This window comes from Balaenoptera musculus, chromosome 2, assembly GCF_009873245.2.
Source record: "Balaenoptera musculus isolate JJ_BM4_2016_0621 chromosome 2, mBalMus1.pri.v3, whole genome shotgun sequence".
Lineage (NCBI taxonomy): Eukaryota > Metazoa > Chordata > Mammalia > Artiodactyla > Balaenopteridae > Balaenoptera > Balaenoptera musculus.
In genome coordinates, this window is record NC_045786.1 from 88472442 (window position 1) to 88491204 (window position 18763).

Below are 18763 nucleotides of genomic sequence, written 5' to 3' on the forward strand. Positions count from 1 at the left end.
TCTTGTTGTGGAGCACGGGCTCTAAGTGTGCGGGCTTCAGCAGTTGTGGCTCGCAGGTTCTAGAGCTCAGGCTCAGTAGCTGTGGCGCACGGGCTTAATTGCTCCGCGGCATGTGGGATCTTCCCGGACCAGGGGTCGAACCCATGTCCCCTGCATTGGCAGGCGGATTCTTAACCACTGTGCCACCAGGGAAGCCCAAAAGTAAATTTTTAACAGAAAATCAAAGCTGTTCTAAATCATAGATAGTAAAAAATTAATAATTCCTATGTTTGGGTTATAACACACAAATGATACTTCCTAATGGATTTGCTAGGTGAGAAGCAAAACTTACATAAATTACGAAGTCAACTTAGGTTGGCTTCTTCAAGAGGATGTTAAAAATATATTACCTGGGATTTCCCTGGCGGTGCAGTGGATAAGAACCTGCCTGCCAATGCAGGGGGCACAGGTTTGATCCCTGGTCCGGGAAGATCCCACATGCCGCGGAGCAACTAAGCCCGTGCGCCACAACTACTGAGCCTGCACTCTAGAGTCCGCAAGCCACAACTACTGATCCTGTGCACCCCAACTACTGAAGCCCGTGAACTCTAGGGCCCGCATGCTGTAACTACTGAGCCCGTGTGCTGCAACTACTGAAGTCCGCGTGCCTAGAGCCCGTGCTCCACAACAAGAGAAGCCACCGCAATGAGAAACCCACACACTGCAATGAAGAGTAGCCCCCGCTCATGGCAACTAGAGAAAGCCCGCATGCAGCAACGAAGACCCAACGCAGCCAATAAATAAATAAATAAATAGATAGATAGATAAATAAATAAAAATAAATTTTAAAAATATATGTATATATTACCTAATTCTATCTAAATAGGTTTAAAATGGTTATAAAGATATATTTATGAAATTAGAGAGCAAGTATTACCCACATATATAAACTTAGAGTCACTGCATGCAAAGTTTAAAATATATAGTGTTGTAATCAAAGGGTATGAGGGAGAAGCGGGATAGTCCTCAGACCCCAAACTCCAAAGGCCAGTGATAGTGTGCAGTAATGTAAGCAGACGATAGAGCTTGTTCTCTTTACCTATTATTTTTCATAAGAGCTTTAGTCATCTCCTATCACTTCATCTAAGTGAAAAAAAATCTGTCTTCTTACTTTCTTTCTATCTACCTACCTACCTACCTACCTATCTATCAAATCTGTCTCCAGGTTTCTTCCCAGTTTTTGTTGCAGGTTTCTTTGATCCCGGGGTATCTGAAACATTAAGTTTGGAGGATCTGTCCAAAGCATCCCTAGATCTGAATGGATTATTTTAGCAGATTGGACACAGTACAGAGGAATCATCCCTAACCTTTTCCCTAGAAATCTGACAGTCTCCAAAGCTACACCTCAATTTTCTTTGAGGATTCTTCTAACACGTCATTGCATGAACTCTGTCTACAGCACAAGATTAAAATGCAGACCTCAAATATTAACTTGCACTTATTATATATAAAGCAATATTAAAAATTTTTCATTATATCTTAAGACAAAAGGATAAATGTTTTGCCATCAGAGGAGCTTTGTTCAAAAATTCTATCTCATTTAGCTGTTTAACTTGAGGACTTCTTAATTCTTCAGGATTTTAGACATTTAGTGACCTTTATAATTAATCTGTAATTAAGTTTCTTACCCTTTAAATGATGTATGTCTGCCATCTGATATGATATGTTGTTCTGCAGTTTAACCTGAAAAAAAAATCATTTTCATTTTACTAAAGAATATGTAGTTTTGCTCATATTTACATTTTTTCCCTCATATTCACTTTGCGCTTGATCATAAGTACAAAAGAAAAATCCTTAAGTTATGCATACCACACCACTTTCCAAAAAGAATTAGAAATAAGTTCTGATTTTGTAATACTCATTTTAAATTTGCACAAGAATATTCATTTTACTTAATATATAGTATAACAATTTTCAAAAGTTTTTAAGTTTGAGTTGAATATTGCTTAATAGTATGTTTTTTCGAAATCCTACCATAAGATTTTCAACTCTATATTAAGAAAAGAATTGTCTGAATCAATTAATGCCAAGTCAAAAATAATTATTGTTTATCAAGCTCCCACAGGATGACAGATACTACACAGGACCCATTGCTGTAGTCACTGTCCTCTAGGGGCCAGTATACAAGAGCACCAGGAACTTAAAGGTGTACCAAAATATGACTCAATTTAAGGCTTACCACTTAATTTAAAAAGTAAGACAAGGCCTTGGATAGCCAGGATATCAAAGAACTACTGTGTCTCAGTTCTTGCTTAAACAGGTTTCACCTAATTGTAAAATGCAACTAAAATATCACTACAAACAGGTTCTCTTGTCAACCTCAAGAGTAACATTATTTTGAAAGGTGCAGACTGATTCATACTGATCAAAAGCAGCACCATGAGTGGCAAAATGATTATGCTAAATACCACTTCAATCTCTAAAGAAAAAAACTTTAACTTTTCATCTTGAAATAATTATAGGTTCATAGGAAATTGCAAAGATAACACAGATGAATCCCATATACCCTTCACACAATTTCCCCCAATGGGTACCTCTTATACAACTATATGACATCAAAATCAGGAAACTGACATTGGTACAATGTGTATGTATATAGTTCTATGCCATTTTATCATATGTATAGATTCATGTAAACACCATCAAAATCAAGATACAGAACTATTCCATCATCACAAATATCTCCCTCATGCTATCCTTTATAGTCAAACCTATCCTCCTTCCCCACTATACCTGATCCCTGGTAACCACTAATTTGTTCTACACTCTGTAATTTTGTCATTTCAAGAATGTTATATAAATGGAATCATATAGTATGTGACCTTCTGAGATGTTTTTCAATCAGCATAATGCATAGTTGTATACATCAATAGTTCATTCCTTTTTATTGCTGAGTAGTATTCCGATATGAATGTACAATAGTTTGTTTAAGCATTCAACTACTTTAGAACATTTTGGTGGTTTCTAGTTTTTGGCTATCACAAATACAGCTGCTATGAAAAATTGTGTACAGATTTTTACATGAATATTAGTTTTTATTTCTCTGGAGTAAATGCCCAGGAGTGAGACTGCTGGGTTGTATGGTAAGTCTATGTTTAGTTTTTAAAGAAACTGTCATGCTATTTTCCAGAGTGTCCATGACATTTTCAACTACGTTCTAAGAACTTATTGTGCCAAGGTACTGGATGGGAGAGTATAAAACAATTAGAAAACATGAGAGCAGTCTCAAAGAATCAGTAGGCAAGGTAGCACCTAAACTAGTATAATTACTGTAGGATTTCAGAGATGATTCCTACCTAATATGATCAGGAAAGTTTCTTGGAAGGGGTCTTATCCGAATTAGGCATTGAAGGCTAGGTAAAACTCTAAATAAGTAGAAAAAAGCATTTCAGATAGAGGAGGTGGCATAAGAAAAGATATAAGAAAGCATGAGACATATATGAAGACCCCACCAAAGCACTGTTTGGCTAAAGCACATGATACAGGGAAAACTATAATAATGAAGAAGGTTGGGAAAAAAAAGACTGGAGGGCCCTTCCACTGACATGAAATGTCCAGACTAGGCAAATCTATAGAGACAAAAAGTAATTAGTGGCTGCCAGGGGCTGAAGGGAGGAGGAATGAAGGGTGACCTACTAATGGGCGTGGTGTTTCTTTTTGGGGTGATAAAAATGTTCTGGAATTAAATAGGGAGATGGCTGCACAACTTTGTGAGTATACTAAAAACCGCTGAATTGCACACTTAAAAAGGGCAAATTTCATGGTCTTTTAATTATATCAATTATATCAATATTTTATAAATTATATCAATATTTTAATGCAAAAAATAAAAATAAAAATGCTGAGGGTACTATGGGGCACCATATAGGAAACTGGGGATAAAATAATGGATAAACACTAGGCACTCAAGTTTACTATTTAGAAGACACAGTCAGGTAAACAGGCAATTATAGTGAAATAAGTGCTATTATTGGATTCTACAGATGGCAGAACTTAGTAAAAGCATTTAAATCCAGCCTTGGGGGAATGAGAGGAGGTTTCTGGAGATGATGATAACTGAAATAAGTCCAGCAGGAAGAAGAGTGGTTAGCCAGGTGGAAGTAGGGAGAGGGTAAGGAAACATGTGTCAAAACTTAGAAGTGAAAAACACTGCACATCACAGAAACTGCAAGCAGTTCTAAGCAGTTTTAAGCTGGAACAGAGAGTTAGGGGGAAATGACAAGAAGTATGTCTAGAAAGATAAGCAAGGTCCACATTACGAAGCGCCTTGCCAAGGAATGGGGATACATTCCACTGGCTATGGTCAAATTTTAAAGGACTTCAAACAACGTAATGAAACCCAATTTGCATTTTAAAAAGTCAATCTGGCTTCAGTATGATGAGTGGACCAGAGAGACAAGACTAGAGAGACCAGGTAAGATAGTAGGAGAATGGGGGACTACTGTTGTTTTTCAAGTGAGAGAAAATGTTCCTTTAAGCCAGGGGTGGGCAAATTATGGCCTGTGAGCCAAATCTGGCCTGCTGCCTGCTTTTGTATGGATGGCAAACAAAGGATGGTTTTTACATTTTTAAATGGTTGGAGAGAAAAGCCAAAAGAATATTTCATGAATTATATGAAATTCAAATTTCAGTGTCTATAAAGTTTTATGGGAAATAGCCCCACCCATTCATTTCTATATTGTCTATGGCTGCTTTGGAGCTGCAGTGATTGCAGAAAAGATCATATGGACTGCAAAGTCTAAAGTATTTACTATCTGGCCCTTTATAGAAAAAGTTTGCCGATCCCTGGTCCAAACTAACAGAACGAGAACAGAGAGATAAATACATGTGAGAGATATTAAAGGGGAACAATGAATAGTCTAACTGATTGATTAGATAGAGGAGTAAAAGAAGAAACATTAAGGATGATGTTTAAATTTCTAGAGTAAGGGGACTAAGGTAAGACTGCAATACTCCACAATAGGGAAACACAGGAGAAACAGACTTGGGATGGGAGGGAGAAGTGGGGACATGATTCTTTTTCAGACTTGGACCTACTGAATTTGAGGCACTTGTGACACACCCAAGATATCTTTAGTAGGAAGTTGGACATATGGGTTTAGAGCTTGGGCATAGATGATTTGAGAGTTATTCGCATACGGATGGCGATTAAAGCCATGGGAGTGAGATCACTGACGAAAAGCTGCAAGAGGCAGCAGGAAAAACTGATACCAACAGCTATGTGATCTGCTGACTACTAAGAACTGCTCTCTAATAACTTCTAATTAGCCTATGTCTATTTTCTTTCCTGTTTCTTTTACAGTAGTCCCCCACCCACCCCAATCCGTGGTTTTGCTTTCTGTGGTTTCAGTTACCAGCAGTCTGAAAATTCCAGAAATAAACAATTCCTAAGTTTTAAATTGCGTGCTGTTACGAGTAACGTGATGAAATCTGAGGTGACATGCTCCGTCCTGCCTGGGATCCCTAACCATCAACATCACCTGCTCCTAACATCCAACCACTCACAGTGCCATGGCTCGATGATCCAAGATCACCCAAAGTAAGTGATCCTCCTTCTAACCTATCACCAAAAAAGTCAATAGTAGTTTAATGCTACGTCATTCATCTCATTTCATCTCACCATGTAGGCATTTTATCATCTCACATCCTCAAAAGAAGGGTGAGTAAAGTACAAGATATTATATTTTGAGAGAGAGAGAGACCACATTCATGTAACTTTGATTATAGTATATTGTTATAATTGTTCTATTTTATTATTGTTGTTAATCTCTTACTGTGCCTTATTTAGAAATTAAACTTTATCATAGGTATGTATATATGTATGTAAAAAACAGAGTATATATAGGGTTTAGTGCTATCCATGGTTTCAGGTATAAACTGGGGGTCTTGGTATGCATCCCCCGTGGATAAGGGGGGATTATTGTATTTTCATGATCCAACTTCTTTTTGCATTTTTTGCCCCTCCAAAGAACATAGCCATCCTTTATTTTTGTTTTCAACAAGTTTGCATTACTTTGTTTTTTATCCATTTTTATGATGCTCTTCCAGCTTCCTGTACTCTATTTTAAATTTACTTTTGAAAAAGCTAGAGATGCTATTCTTTTTCTTTTTTTAAATTATTAATTAATTAATTAATTTTGGCTGTGCTGGGTCTTAGTTGCAGCATGTGAGATCTTTAGTCTTGGCATGCGAACTGTTAGTTGCGGCATGCATGTGGGATCTAGTTCCCTAACCAGGGATTGAACCCGGGCCCCCTGCATTGGGAGCATGGCGTCTTAGCCACTGGACCACCAGGGAAGTCCCCTATATCCTTATACTCTTAAAAAAATTTTTTAATGGAGGAGGGGGAGTTCAATCTACAGACTACAAAAATAGTAAAGGATATTATGAGCAGTACTACTTTATTCTTATCACTTTAATTTTCTCCTCAATCTTTTTAATTGAGAATGGAGACGCTGATCCCAATGGCTCATATATAAAGTCCTCACATTTCAAAAGCTGCTCTGGAACAATATATTTTACATGGTATTGAAGAGAAAATCACAGCTTGTCTAAATAAAAGCCTTTCTTAATCCAAATAGAATGAATTTATTTCCCACCTCATTCTTTTGCCATGCAAGGATTTTCCAGTTAGCTTCTCAGACCCACTTTATGGCATATTGTTTCCTTGGCATCTCATGTTCTCTATTATTCCTGTCAGTCTTTCTTCGCACAAAAATCTTATATTCGGTGTTCAGTATTATCAGCAGGTACCAGTTCCCAATTTCTCTCACTTCCTATTAACACTAGTTTCATTGCGCTGGTTATCTCACCTTCCATATGCCTTTGAACAGAGGCATCACAGATTTGCTCATAGATCTCTGGTAGATCATTAAACCCAGAAGTTTTCTTGCTTCTACAATAATTTTATTATGTTGCTCAGTTTTAGAATCAGATGTCTACTACTAAATTATCTGTTCATCTTTTTGACACCACAATATTACAGGCATCTGATATCTCTTCTCTCCACATATACAACCCAATCCCCAAAATTCTTATCTAGCTCCTAAAACAGTTTGACAAAGAATTCCTCTTTCAATCTTATCCTTTTAAGGCAATCTGAATGTGTTTTTACCTACCATGGCACTCCCTTGTATTTTTGCAAAATCTAAGAATGTAAAGCAATGACTTAATTTTGGCTTTAATCTTATGTTTTCTACCATCTTGGATCTGTTTAAAGACTTCTTCCACTTGGTTTCTGATTTTTAATGCTTCCTTCAATGTCTTCAACCTGTTTTTCTTTACTTTTATGCTTTTCATTAATCATTTCTGCATACAGATAGGTCTCTTTAGTTCTTTAACTTCTTTGGGTTCAACCCTCTGAGATCCTTCATTTCTTTTAATACTTCCACCACCTCCTCGCCTTCAAAAGGAAGCTGATCATTCCTCCTCATAGTTTTAATTTCCTTGTGTTCTACCAGGAATTTGCTTATGTTCTAAATTACTCTATCAAAACTTCCGAGCTGTTGAGAAATTAATTTGAGTTCTCACTACTGCATGATTGGAAAAAAGGTATTTCACTTTACCACATATATGCTCTGTTGAACTGGCAATGCTACAAAATACAGATGGTCCTCTGCACCCACCATTTTATATAAGGAACTTGAGCATACATCTCTGCACAGGGGCTCCTGGAATCAATCCCTTCGGTACCGAGGGACGACTATACTTTCTTTTCTTTCTAAGTATATTACAGACAAGTAACAGTATATAAACCCTAAGAAGTATTATTTAATCCTTATTTTATAAATGGATTCTCATTGGCTTCTTAGGTCCTTTCTTGGTTACTTTCAGACTTTTCCCATAATATCCTTATTTATAATATGCAAGAAAGACACCAAATAATCATTTTCTTTTTAAATTTCTTTGGGGTGAGAGATAGATGTGTTTAGACAGACACACACACACACATACATTCACAAACACAGCCCCATCTCTCTGCCTAATTTACATCTATGGTCAGACAGACTCCAACCCAGATTCGAATATATCCTCCAAACCCCCGCAATGCTCAAAATGCCTTGCCTGGCTTCAGAGTCTACTGGGGAAAGCTCATATTCAGTCCTTTCAAAAACAAAACATTCTTTTATCACATGCAGCCCTATTTCCAACCAGAATGTCACTTTGTCTCTTTTCTACACCCAAGGTTTATCAGAAATGAGAATTCCATGGGAACAGAAACTGTCTCTCGTTCATCCCTGTGTCCAGTGTCCGGCATACAGCCTGACCGCAATAAACACTCAATAAGTGTTTGCTGAATGGCTCCTTAGACTTTTGTGTTCCATATTCTTTGTACTACATGCTCTCCTACCTGAAGCTGTACTTTATCCTTATTTGTATAATTCTAATTATCCTTCAATACTTCTGAACTCCCTCATTTATTTCCCTTTGTTATCAACTTCACTGCTGTAGTTAGGCTTTACTTTCCCTCTCTCCTTCTGTAATACTTGTTTCTCCGGGATTTGGAGTCCATCTATAATAGGCCGATTATCCATGCTTCTTTTGGCCTTTTCCATGTTAATCTCTCCAAATGTGTTTATGATCCTTCCTGCAACCTCTTTTTTCCTTCTTCTTCTGAGGCATGTGTTCTTTATCTCTTTTTTTCAGTAAGAATTATCCTCTCCTGATATTTTCCTATAGCACTTCTTAGAGCTCACCCTCAGCTACTTCATCTATTTTCCTCTAATCTTTGTTCCTCTAATACCTAAAACTTAATCTTTATATTTCTGCCCCCTCTTTCTGAAGCTCTCTTAATGCTTTCCCCATCCCACACGGCTACTGTGAATTAAGTTTGGCAGCTGTTACCAGCTCACTTGCTCTGCTTTTCTTTTCATTCTGGGACCTTGAAAATGGCTCAGCTGTGCACGCTTCACTTTCATTATGACCTCTTCTCAGGCAATCAGCACAACTATGACCACTGATCCCAAAGATTATATACAATTGGCTTTTTAGAGATGTCATTTCTGGCTCCTTTTTCTCCACACTAGAAACATTTTTCCTGATTATATCTCATACTCAGATGATTTCTGGAAACAATTCTATTTTCTGTAATATAATTGCCAAACCTGGCTGATGCTCAGAATCACCTGGGGAGCTTTAAGGGATGAGTCCAGGAATCTTTTTTTCTAAAAAGCTAAAGTGATTCTGATAAGCAGCCATGTTTAGCAATTACTCATCTATAGTATGTCTCTGGCTGGCACCTATACCAGCTGGATCAAAATGGAGTATCATTGGGCTTCCCTGGTGGCACAGTGGTTGAGAATCTGCCTGCCAATGCAGGGGACACGGGTTCGAGCCCTGGTCTGGGAAGATCCCACATGCCGCGGAGTAATTAGGCCCATGAGCCACAACTACTGAGCCTGCGCGTCTGGAGCCTGTGCTCCGCAACAAGAGAGGCCGCGATAGTGAGAGGCCCGCGCACCGTGATGAAGAGTGGCCCCCACTTGCCGCAACTAGAGAAGGCCCTCGCACAGAAACGAAGACCCAACACAGCCTAAATAAATAAATTAATTAATATTAAAAAAAAATGGAGTATCATTAATAATAACTAAGTATTAAATGCTTATTCTGTGCCAGGCCTTGTGCTAAGTGCTAATCAAATATTATTGCATTTAGTCCCCACAACCACCTCTGAGATGGACTCTCCATTTCACAGATGAGGAAACCGTGCTCTATATCATATGCCTATGGTAGATTCTGGATACTCTCCCAAGTAGTCCCAGACCAAAGTCTGTGCTCATGACCATCATGCATATACTAGATCAGTAGTTAGTAGGTGTCTATAACCTTTTTTTCTTATTCCTCATACATTGCACATATATAATTCAGTCAACATTCCAAACACACTTGCAACTTTTAGTTGATCTGTCAAAGAATTAGTCTCTCTTGAAGCAAGTTTTAGTTTAAGCTATACCCAGTTACATTTTTAAAGAGAATAAGATAAGCAAGGTCTTTGGTCTTGGTTGGCTACAATGAATCACTACAAAGGTTTTTTATTCACTCTTTTTTTTTTTTTTTTGGTAAGTCATTTATAATACATTTACTGAATATGCACTATGTGCTAGGCCTGAAGATACGAAGTATTTGGTTTTGGTCTGTTAAGAAGAGTCACAAAAAATCACTAAAGTTTGTTTATTCATTCATTCTGTCAGCCAGTCATAAGGAAAGCATTAATCGAACACCTACTAAGTGAAAGTGTAGAAGGCCTAGAAATACAGCAATATACAAGAAACAGGAGAGAGGTCTGGATAAAGGATACACATTTTGGAGTCATCAGCGTAAGTGAAGTTTTCTGAGTGATTATGATTACTTAGGAAGAGAGTAGAATGAGAAGAGGATCTCAAATAGAAAACTATGAACTATAACACTTAATGATGAATAGGAGAGAAGCCAGTAAGGGAGACTAAGAACTGAGAGAAGAAAAACGGGAGAGTCTAGCATGATGGAAGCCAGGAGCACAGTGCTAGGTAAAAAGATGCTGAGAAACTAGGAATAGGGAGAGAAAAATGCAAATGTGAACAAAGACAATTCTCTGTTCAAGAAATGTGATTGGGAAGGGGAAGAAAGACTCAAGTATATTTTAAGTGCTGAGGAGCAAGTATAGGTAAAGGGATTGAATATAAGAGGGAGACTGGATTAATAACAGGACGAGGTCTTTGAAAAGGTAGAGGAGATTGGACCCTGAGAACAGGTGGAGAGGCTGGTCCTGGAGAAAGGATGAACCCTTCTTTATTCTAACAAGGAGGAAAGACATATGGGTGGAGATGTAGGCATGCCTGCAGATTTGGTAGTGTAGTAGTTCCTGTTCAATTCTTGGTCAAGCGGGAAACAAGATCATCTGTTGAGCTCAAGGAGAAGAGGAGTTTAAAGGGAGGCAGGGTCTGAGGAGGGTAGAAGTTTGAAAGTTGTTGGAATGAGTGTGTTGACTAGACATATGTAATTTGTAAGGTGCTGTTGAAAACCCAGTTGGGGTAGCTGATCATAAATTTCTGTAAGTACCAGTCTGGTTATATGAACTTCTCCAGCTGCACTTGAAATAGTCATGTAAAAGAATAATGGCAAGAAACTAAAACAATAGACCATTGAATCTTAGCTGTATAGAGAGGAAAGTAAAGAATGAACAGGGATACTGGAAAGGAAGAAGAAAAGGATCAGCAGTCTAGGTGAAGTTGAAAAACAAGTATAGTTTGTTCGGCAGTTCTAATCCTTTTTTTTTTTAATATATTCTTCCAAGAATATGCATGTTTGAGGTTCACAAACTTTCAGTTTCAAGGATTTGAAATCTTATGTCAGGTTCATGTTACAATGAATTAATAATCAAGGCCTTTGGTAGTCATTAATGTTGGCAAATGTTTCTAGCTCTCATCCCAGGCACTTTGTAGGATTGCTCCTCCCCATTCTTCCGAAACTGGGTTAACGGAGGGGCAATGAAATGTGAGCAAAATGACAGGAATCGCTTCCAGGCATAAGCAATTATAGGGAGCACAGTTCACTACTCTCTCATTCTACCAAAGCCACCAATGTTTCAGATGGCGGCTGCTCAGTCCTCTAGGGTCGTAAAAGGACAGACACAGAGCAATGCCTCCAGTAGACCCACAAAGGGTATGATGAATGAGTGATCAATTTTAAGCCACATAAGAGGATGCAGATGGAGGACTGTGAAAGGGAAGGAGAGAATGAGAGATAGGTAGGGAAATCAAGGCAGATTTGGAAGGGAAAGCAAGGCAGACCTGGAAAGTATGAGAGCAAGAGTCTCCTCCCCACCTGCCATATCCAGCCCATAAGACATTTCCATTTGCACATCCACTAATCCCTGAAACTTGAAATGTAAAAAAATCAAAAGAGTTTCTCCACAAATTAGCACCCTTTCTCAACTTTCCCATTACTTTCAGTGGCATCATCATCCTTTTGGTTCTCCTGCCTCTTACCTCTTCTCATCCTATTCACCAGTCCATTAGTGCCTACAACTACATGCCTTCATATGCTGCACAAGCTATCACCAAGTCGGGGGAATTCCCTGGCGGTCCAGTGGTTAAGACTCAGCACTTTCACTGCTGTGGGCCCGGGTCAGGGAACTAAGATCCCACAAGCCTGTGCAGCATGGCCAAAATAAATAAATAAATAAAATAAATAAAAGCTATCACCAAGTTCTGCCAATTCTTCTGCAGTTTCTCTCAGATCTGACCCTTAACTTATTCTGTGTTCATGGCAACCACCTACATGGAGTATTCTCAGCTAGCTGCACTAGAATATAAGCTCCATAACAGCAGAGAACTTACTTGTTTGGTCACCCCTGTATCCCCTGGAATACTGCAGGCACTCAACATTATTACTGAATAAATAAATGAAGATATCTAATCTATCACTTGTCTTTTCCCACTTTTATTTATTTCCTAACCATAGTGAGAAACATCTTTGGAAAAACTTTGTTTTCCATCATCTTTCTTCTAGTCAAGATCTAACAATAGAATACTACTGACCCTAGCATAGACTATAAAATTCTTCTACTGAGGATTTAATGCCTTCCATAAGGTGGGCACCACTTTCTCTAGCCAGTTATCAGAAATGGTCACTTTGACATAGTCAAGTTAGTTTTAACCATCTCTAATAATTAAATTCCTCTTTCCTATGCCCATTTATCATTAGCAAATGGAGTGTCCTTCCCTTTCCTTTTTACTACTACAAATTACATTGCCTCCTTTAAAATCAGAACCAAAACTTAAATTGATTCTACAGTAGCATGATGTTAGTTTTTACAGATAAAAATGTCATTACATTCACTGTCCCCCATCCTTCCAACAAGCTCCCAATTTTTTATGCTATTAGGCCCTATTCATACCTTCCACTTCCAGGTCCCCTCTAATTTAGTCATGTCCAGCTACCTCCTGCCAAGACTACCCACTACTGTTGCCAAATCCTGTTTTAGGTCTTGAGGGCACATTTAATTTCTTCCTATGTTGATTATTCAGTATATATTTATTGAGTATCTATTTTGCGTAAGTCACTGTTCTAAGCACTGGGGATACAGCAAATCAAAAATAGAAAAAAATTCCTGCTCTTGTTGATGGGGGTGGCTACAATAAACAAAGAAGTTGCACAACACATTAGAAACTGATAACTGCTGTGGAAGAAATACATTAGAGATGGAGAAGAGTGGGGAAGGCCTCAACAAAATGGTGTTATTTGAACAAAGACTTGCAAGAGTGAGAATTACCATGTAGTTCTCTGGAGAAAGAGTGTCCTAGGCAGAGGGTACAAAGTCCTATCACAGGAGAATGATTTCTATTTCACAGAACAACAAAAGGGCCAGTGTGGTGTGAATGTTGTGAGCAACAAGAAGGGTAGTAACAGACAAGGTCAGAGAACTGTGAGCAAAGCAGATGGTATGGGGCCTGTGGACCACTGTAAAGACTTGAGCTTTTTCTGCAATTGAGATGGAAGCCACCGGAAGCATCTTGGGCAGATAAGGAGCATGATCTAATTGACATTTTAACATGATACTGTGTTGAAAATGCATTGAAGTGGAAGCAAGGAGAGAAGGAGGCCAGATAAGCCATCACCAATACTCTAGGCAAGAGATAATGGTAATTCAGACTGGGGTGGTAGTAATGGGGGTAGGGAGAAGTGTTTGGATTCTGGATATATGTGTTGTAACCTGGGCCAACAGAATTTGCTGGTAAGTTGGAAGTGGGGTTGAAAAAGAAGGAGTCAAGAAAAACTCCAAAGTTTCTGGCCTGATAAAGGAAGGAGTTGCCATCAACTTCGTTGGGGATGGCTGTGAGTAGAAGATCTGGGGTACGGGAAAGATCAGGGGTTTGGCTTTGGACAGGTTAAGTCCAAAACTATACTTGCCATCCAAGAGTTTTCATATTAAAATTTTTTCTCAAATAAAAAAGAAATTCAGGGGACTTCCCTCGTGGCACAGTGGTTAAGAGTCCCCCTGCCAATGCTGGAGACATGGGTTGGAGCCCTGGTCCAGGAAGATCCCACATGCCGCGGAGCAACTAAGCCCATGCGCCACAACTACTGAGCCTGCGCTCTAGAGCCCGTGTTCCACAACAAGAGAAGCCACGTGCTGCAACAAAGACCCAACACAACCAAAATTAAATAAATAAATAAATATTTTAAAAAAAGGGGCTTCCCTGGTGGCGCAGTGGTTGAGAATCTGCCTGCCAATGCAGGGGACACGGGTTCGAGCCCGGGTCTGGGAAGATCCCACATGCCGCGGAGCAACTAGGCCCGTGAGCCACAACTACTGAGCCTGCGCGTCTGGAGCCTGTGCTCCACAACAAGAGAGGCCGCGATAGGGAGAGGCCCGCGCACCGCGATGAAGAGTGGCCCCCGCGTGCCGCAACTGGAGAAAGCCCTCGCACAGAAACGAAGACCCAACACAGCCAAAAATAAATAAATAAATAAATAAAAAATAAAGGAGTTCCTTTAAAAAAAAAAAGAAATTCATTTTCAGCCAGGGGGCTGGGACAAGGGGAAAAGGGGAGTTTTGTTCATTGGGTATAGCATTTCAGTTCTGCAAGATGAAAAAATTCTAGGGATCTGTTGCACAACAATATGCATATAGCTAACATTACTGTGCATTTAAAAATGATTAAGATGGTAAATTTTATATTATGTGGGGTTTTTTTTAAATTAATTAATTAATTTATTTATGGCTGTGTTGGGTCTTCGTTTCTGTGCGAGGGCTTTCTCTATTTGTGGCAAGTGGGGGCCACTCCTCATCACGGTGCACGGGCCTCTCACCATCGCGGCCTCTCCTGTTGCGGAGCACAGGCTCCAGACGCGCAGGCTCAGCAATTGTGGCCCACGGGCCCAGCTGCTCCGCGGCACGCGGGATCCTCCCAGACCAGGGCCCGAACCCGTGTCCCCCGCATTGGCAGGCAGACTCTTCATCACTGCGCCACCAGGGAAGCCCCTATGTGGGGTTTTTAAATCACAATTTAAAAAATTCTTTTACAGACATCATATCCTGCCGTCAAATAAATCTCTAATTGGAGGCATTGCAGGTACCAGAACAATATTTGAGGAGTAAAATGTGTTTTGTTTGGGGGAGGGGCACCATTTAAGGAAGCAAAACCTGTTAAGAAACTTCTCACTAAGCTGTAATATAGTTTCCTCCTTTCCTTCAGTTAAAGTAAGAGATACTGTATGGCATTAGGGCAGCAGCATAAGCTATAAGAATGGGTTATTTATAAGCAGAATATGTATAAGTACTAAACTACCTTGCAGAATTTTGTATGAAAGTTTATATCTATATTCTTTAGTCATATAGTCTTTCAAGTTTTTTCCCAGGTCTTTTTAGTTGGAACTCTCTTTCATCCCTTGATTTTAGTTGCTCTTCTCTGGATCTTTCTTAAAACTTAAATCATGTAATGAATACTGAACAAAGTTTTGCAGGTAAGGAAAGACTGTGATTATACAGAGGCCCAATAGCATATTGCTTAAAAGAACAAGCTCTAAGGTTAAACTGCCTGAGTCTGAATTCTGAATCCATGACTTATTGGCTCTATTACCTTAGACGTACTGCTTAACTTCTCTGCGCTTCAGTTTCCTCATCTGTAAAATGAGAATATTATCTGCCTCATCGGAGACAAACAAATGTTTACAATATCTCCTCCTCCCCTCGCACGTAGTAAGTTCTTCATAAATGTTAGCTATTATTACGTAAAATAGCAGAATGTCTTCTTTACTGTTCCCAGGACCTAGCATGGCAGTCCCCAAAATTTAGCCTTTTTGTCTAAAGTAGTATATGGAAATTTCACAGAATTTCCCAATATATTACTTTATCCCCACTTCCTTTTTTGATAGCTCAGAGCTAATTATCCTATAAGTAAGTACACTGTGGATTATTTTCTCCTAAATGCTTCCACTGAAGCTTCAATTTTTTCCCCCAATGCATAGTTAATGATCTTTCTGTGGTTTATCCCCTTCAATAGTACCATCTGTACACTGTGAACTTTTTCTAAATCATTCATTAAAAATGCTAAATATGACCAGTTGCAAATATGATCTCTTGTCCTCCACTGTTTATTATTCTCCGAGAAAGTAACCATGGTACAGTGGAAAAAATACTGGATTAGAAATCAGAAGACCTAGGTTTTAATTCCAACATTAGGTATGAGACCAGAGGAAAATCACTTTTAGTCTCTTAGGATGCTTTGTATTTCTGCGGTGTCTGTTGTAACTTCTCCTTTTTCATTTCTGACTTTATTGATTTGAGTCCTCTCCCTCTTTTTCTTGATGAGTCTGGCTAATGGCTTATCAATTTTGTTTATCTTCTCAAAGAACCAAATTTTAGTTTTATTGATCTTTGCTATTGTTTTCTTTGTTTCTATTTCATTTATTTCTGCTCTGATCTTTATGATTTCTTTCCTTCTGCTAACTTTGGGTTTTGTTTGTTCTTCTTTCTCTAGTTTCTTTAGGTGTAAGGTTAGATTGTTTACTTGAGATTTTTCTTGTTTCTTTAGGTAGGCTTGTATAGCTATAAACTTCCCTCTTAGAACTGCTTTTGCTGCATCCCATAGGTTTTGGGTTGTCGTGTTTTCATTGTCATTTATCTCTAGGTATTTTTTTATTTCCTCTTTGATTTCTTCAGTGATCTCTTGGTTATTTAGTAACGTATTGTTTAGCCTCCACGTGTTTGTCTTTTTTACGTTTTTTTCCCTGTAATTCATTTCTAATCTCATAGTGTTGTGGTCAGAAAAGATGCTTGATATGATTTCAATTTTCTTAAATTTACTGAGGCTTGATTTGTGACCCAAGATGTGATCTATCCTGGAGAATGTTCCGTGCGCACTTGAGAAGAACGTGTAATCTGCTGTTTTTGGATGGAATGTCCTATATATATCAATTAAATCTATCTGGTCTATTGTGTCATTTAAAGCTTCTGTTTCCTTATTTATTTTCATTTTGGATGATCTGTCCATTGGTGTAAGTGAGGTGTTAAAGTCCCCCACTATTATTGTGTTACTGTCGATTTCCTCTTTTATAGCTGTTAGCAGTTGCCTTATGTATTGAGGTGCTCCTATGTTGGGTGCATATATATTTATAATTGTTATATCTTCTTCTTGGATTGATCCCTGGATCATTATGTAGTGTCCTTCCTTGTCTCTTGTAACATTCTTTATTTTAAAGTCTATTTTATCTGATATGAGTATAGCTACTCCAGCTTTCTTTTGATTTCCATTTGCATGGAATATCTTTTTCCATCCCCTCACTTTCAGTCTGTATGTGTCCCTAGGTCTAAAGTGGGTCTCTTGTAGACAGCATATATATGGGTCTTGTTTTTGTATCCATTCAGCCAGTCTATGTCTTTTGGTTGGGGCATTTAATCCATTCACGTTTAAGGTAATTATCGATATGTATGTTCCTATGACCATTTTCTTAATTGTTTTGGGTTTGTTTTTGTAGGTCCTTTTCTTCTCTTGTGTTTCCCACTTAGAGAAGTTCCTTTAGCATTTGTTGTAGAGCTGGTTTGGTGGTGCTGAATTCTCTTAGCTTTTGCTTGTCTGTAAAGCTTTTGATTTCTCCATCAAATCTAAATGAGATCCTTGCTGGGTAGAGTAATCTTGGTTGTAGGTTCTTCCCTTTCATCACTTTAAGTATATCATGCCACTCCCTTCTGGCTTGCAGAGTTTCTGCTGAGAAATCAGCTGTTAACCTTATGGGAGTTCCCTTGTATGTTATTTGTCGTTTTTCCCTTGCTGCTTTCAATAATTTTTCTTTGTCTTTAATTTTTGCCACTTTGATTACTATGTGTCTTGGCGTGTTTCTCCTTGGGTTTATTCTGTATGGGACTCTCTGTGCTTCCTGGACTTGGGTGGCTATTTCCTTTCCCATGTTAGGGAAGTTTTCGACTATAATCTCTTCAAATATTTTCTCTGGTCCTTTCTCTCTCTCTTCTCCTTCTGGGACCCCTACAATGCGAATGTTGTTGCGTTTAATGTTGTCCCAGAGGTCTCTTAGGCTGTCTTCATTTCTTTTCATTCTTTTTTCTTTAGTCTGTTCCGCAGCAGTGAATTCCACCATTCTGTCTTCCAGGTCACTTATCCGTTCTTCTGCCTCAGTTATTCTGCTATTGATTCCTTCTAGTGTAGTTTTCATTTCAGTTATTGTATTGGTCATCTCTGTTTGTTTGTTCTTTAATTCTTCTAGGTCTTTGTTAATCATTTCTTGCATCTTCTCAATCTTTGCCTCCATTCTTATTCCGAGGTCCTGGATCATCTTCACTATCATTATTCTGAATTCTTTTTCTGGAAGGTTGTCTATCTCCACTTCATTTAGTTGTTTTTCTGGGGTTTTTTCTTGTTCCTTCATCTGGTACATAGCCCTCTGCCTTTTCATCTTCTCTATCTTTCTGTAACTGTGGTTTTTGGTCCACAGGCTGCAGGATTGTAGTTTTTCTTGCTTCTGCTGTCTGCCCTCTGGTGGTTGAGGCTATCTAAGAGGCTTGATGGGAGGCTCTGGTGGTGGGTAGAGCTGACTGTTGCTGTGGCGGTCAGAGCTCAGTAAAACCTTAATCCACTTGACTGTTGATGGGTGGGGCTGGGTTCCCTCCCTGTTGGTTGTTCTGCCTGAGGCAACCCAACACTGGAGCCTACCCGTGCTCTTTGGTGGGGTTAATGGCAGACTCTGGGAGGGCTCACGCCAAGAAGCACTTCCCAGAACCTCCGCT

The 18763-nt window shown here is 38.9% G+C and overlaps 1 protein-coding gene across 4 annotated transcripts in view; it reads right to left on the bottom strand.

Annotated features, from left to right (window-relative positions):
* Nucleotides 1–18763, bottom strand: part of GOLM2 (golgi membrane protein 2) — a 105859-nt gene that overhangs the window by 62611 nt on the left and 24485 nt on the right. For all 4 annotated transcript variants that reach the window (XM_036843813.1, XM_036843814.1, XM_036843811.1 and 1 more), the window contains exon 2: nt 1668–1722. In XM_036843813.1, the coding sequence (XP_036699708.1) occupies nt 1668–1722 (55 nt within the window). The remainder of the gene's footprint in view (nt 1–1667; nt 1723–18763) is intronic.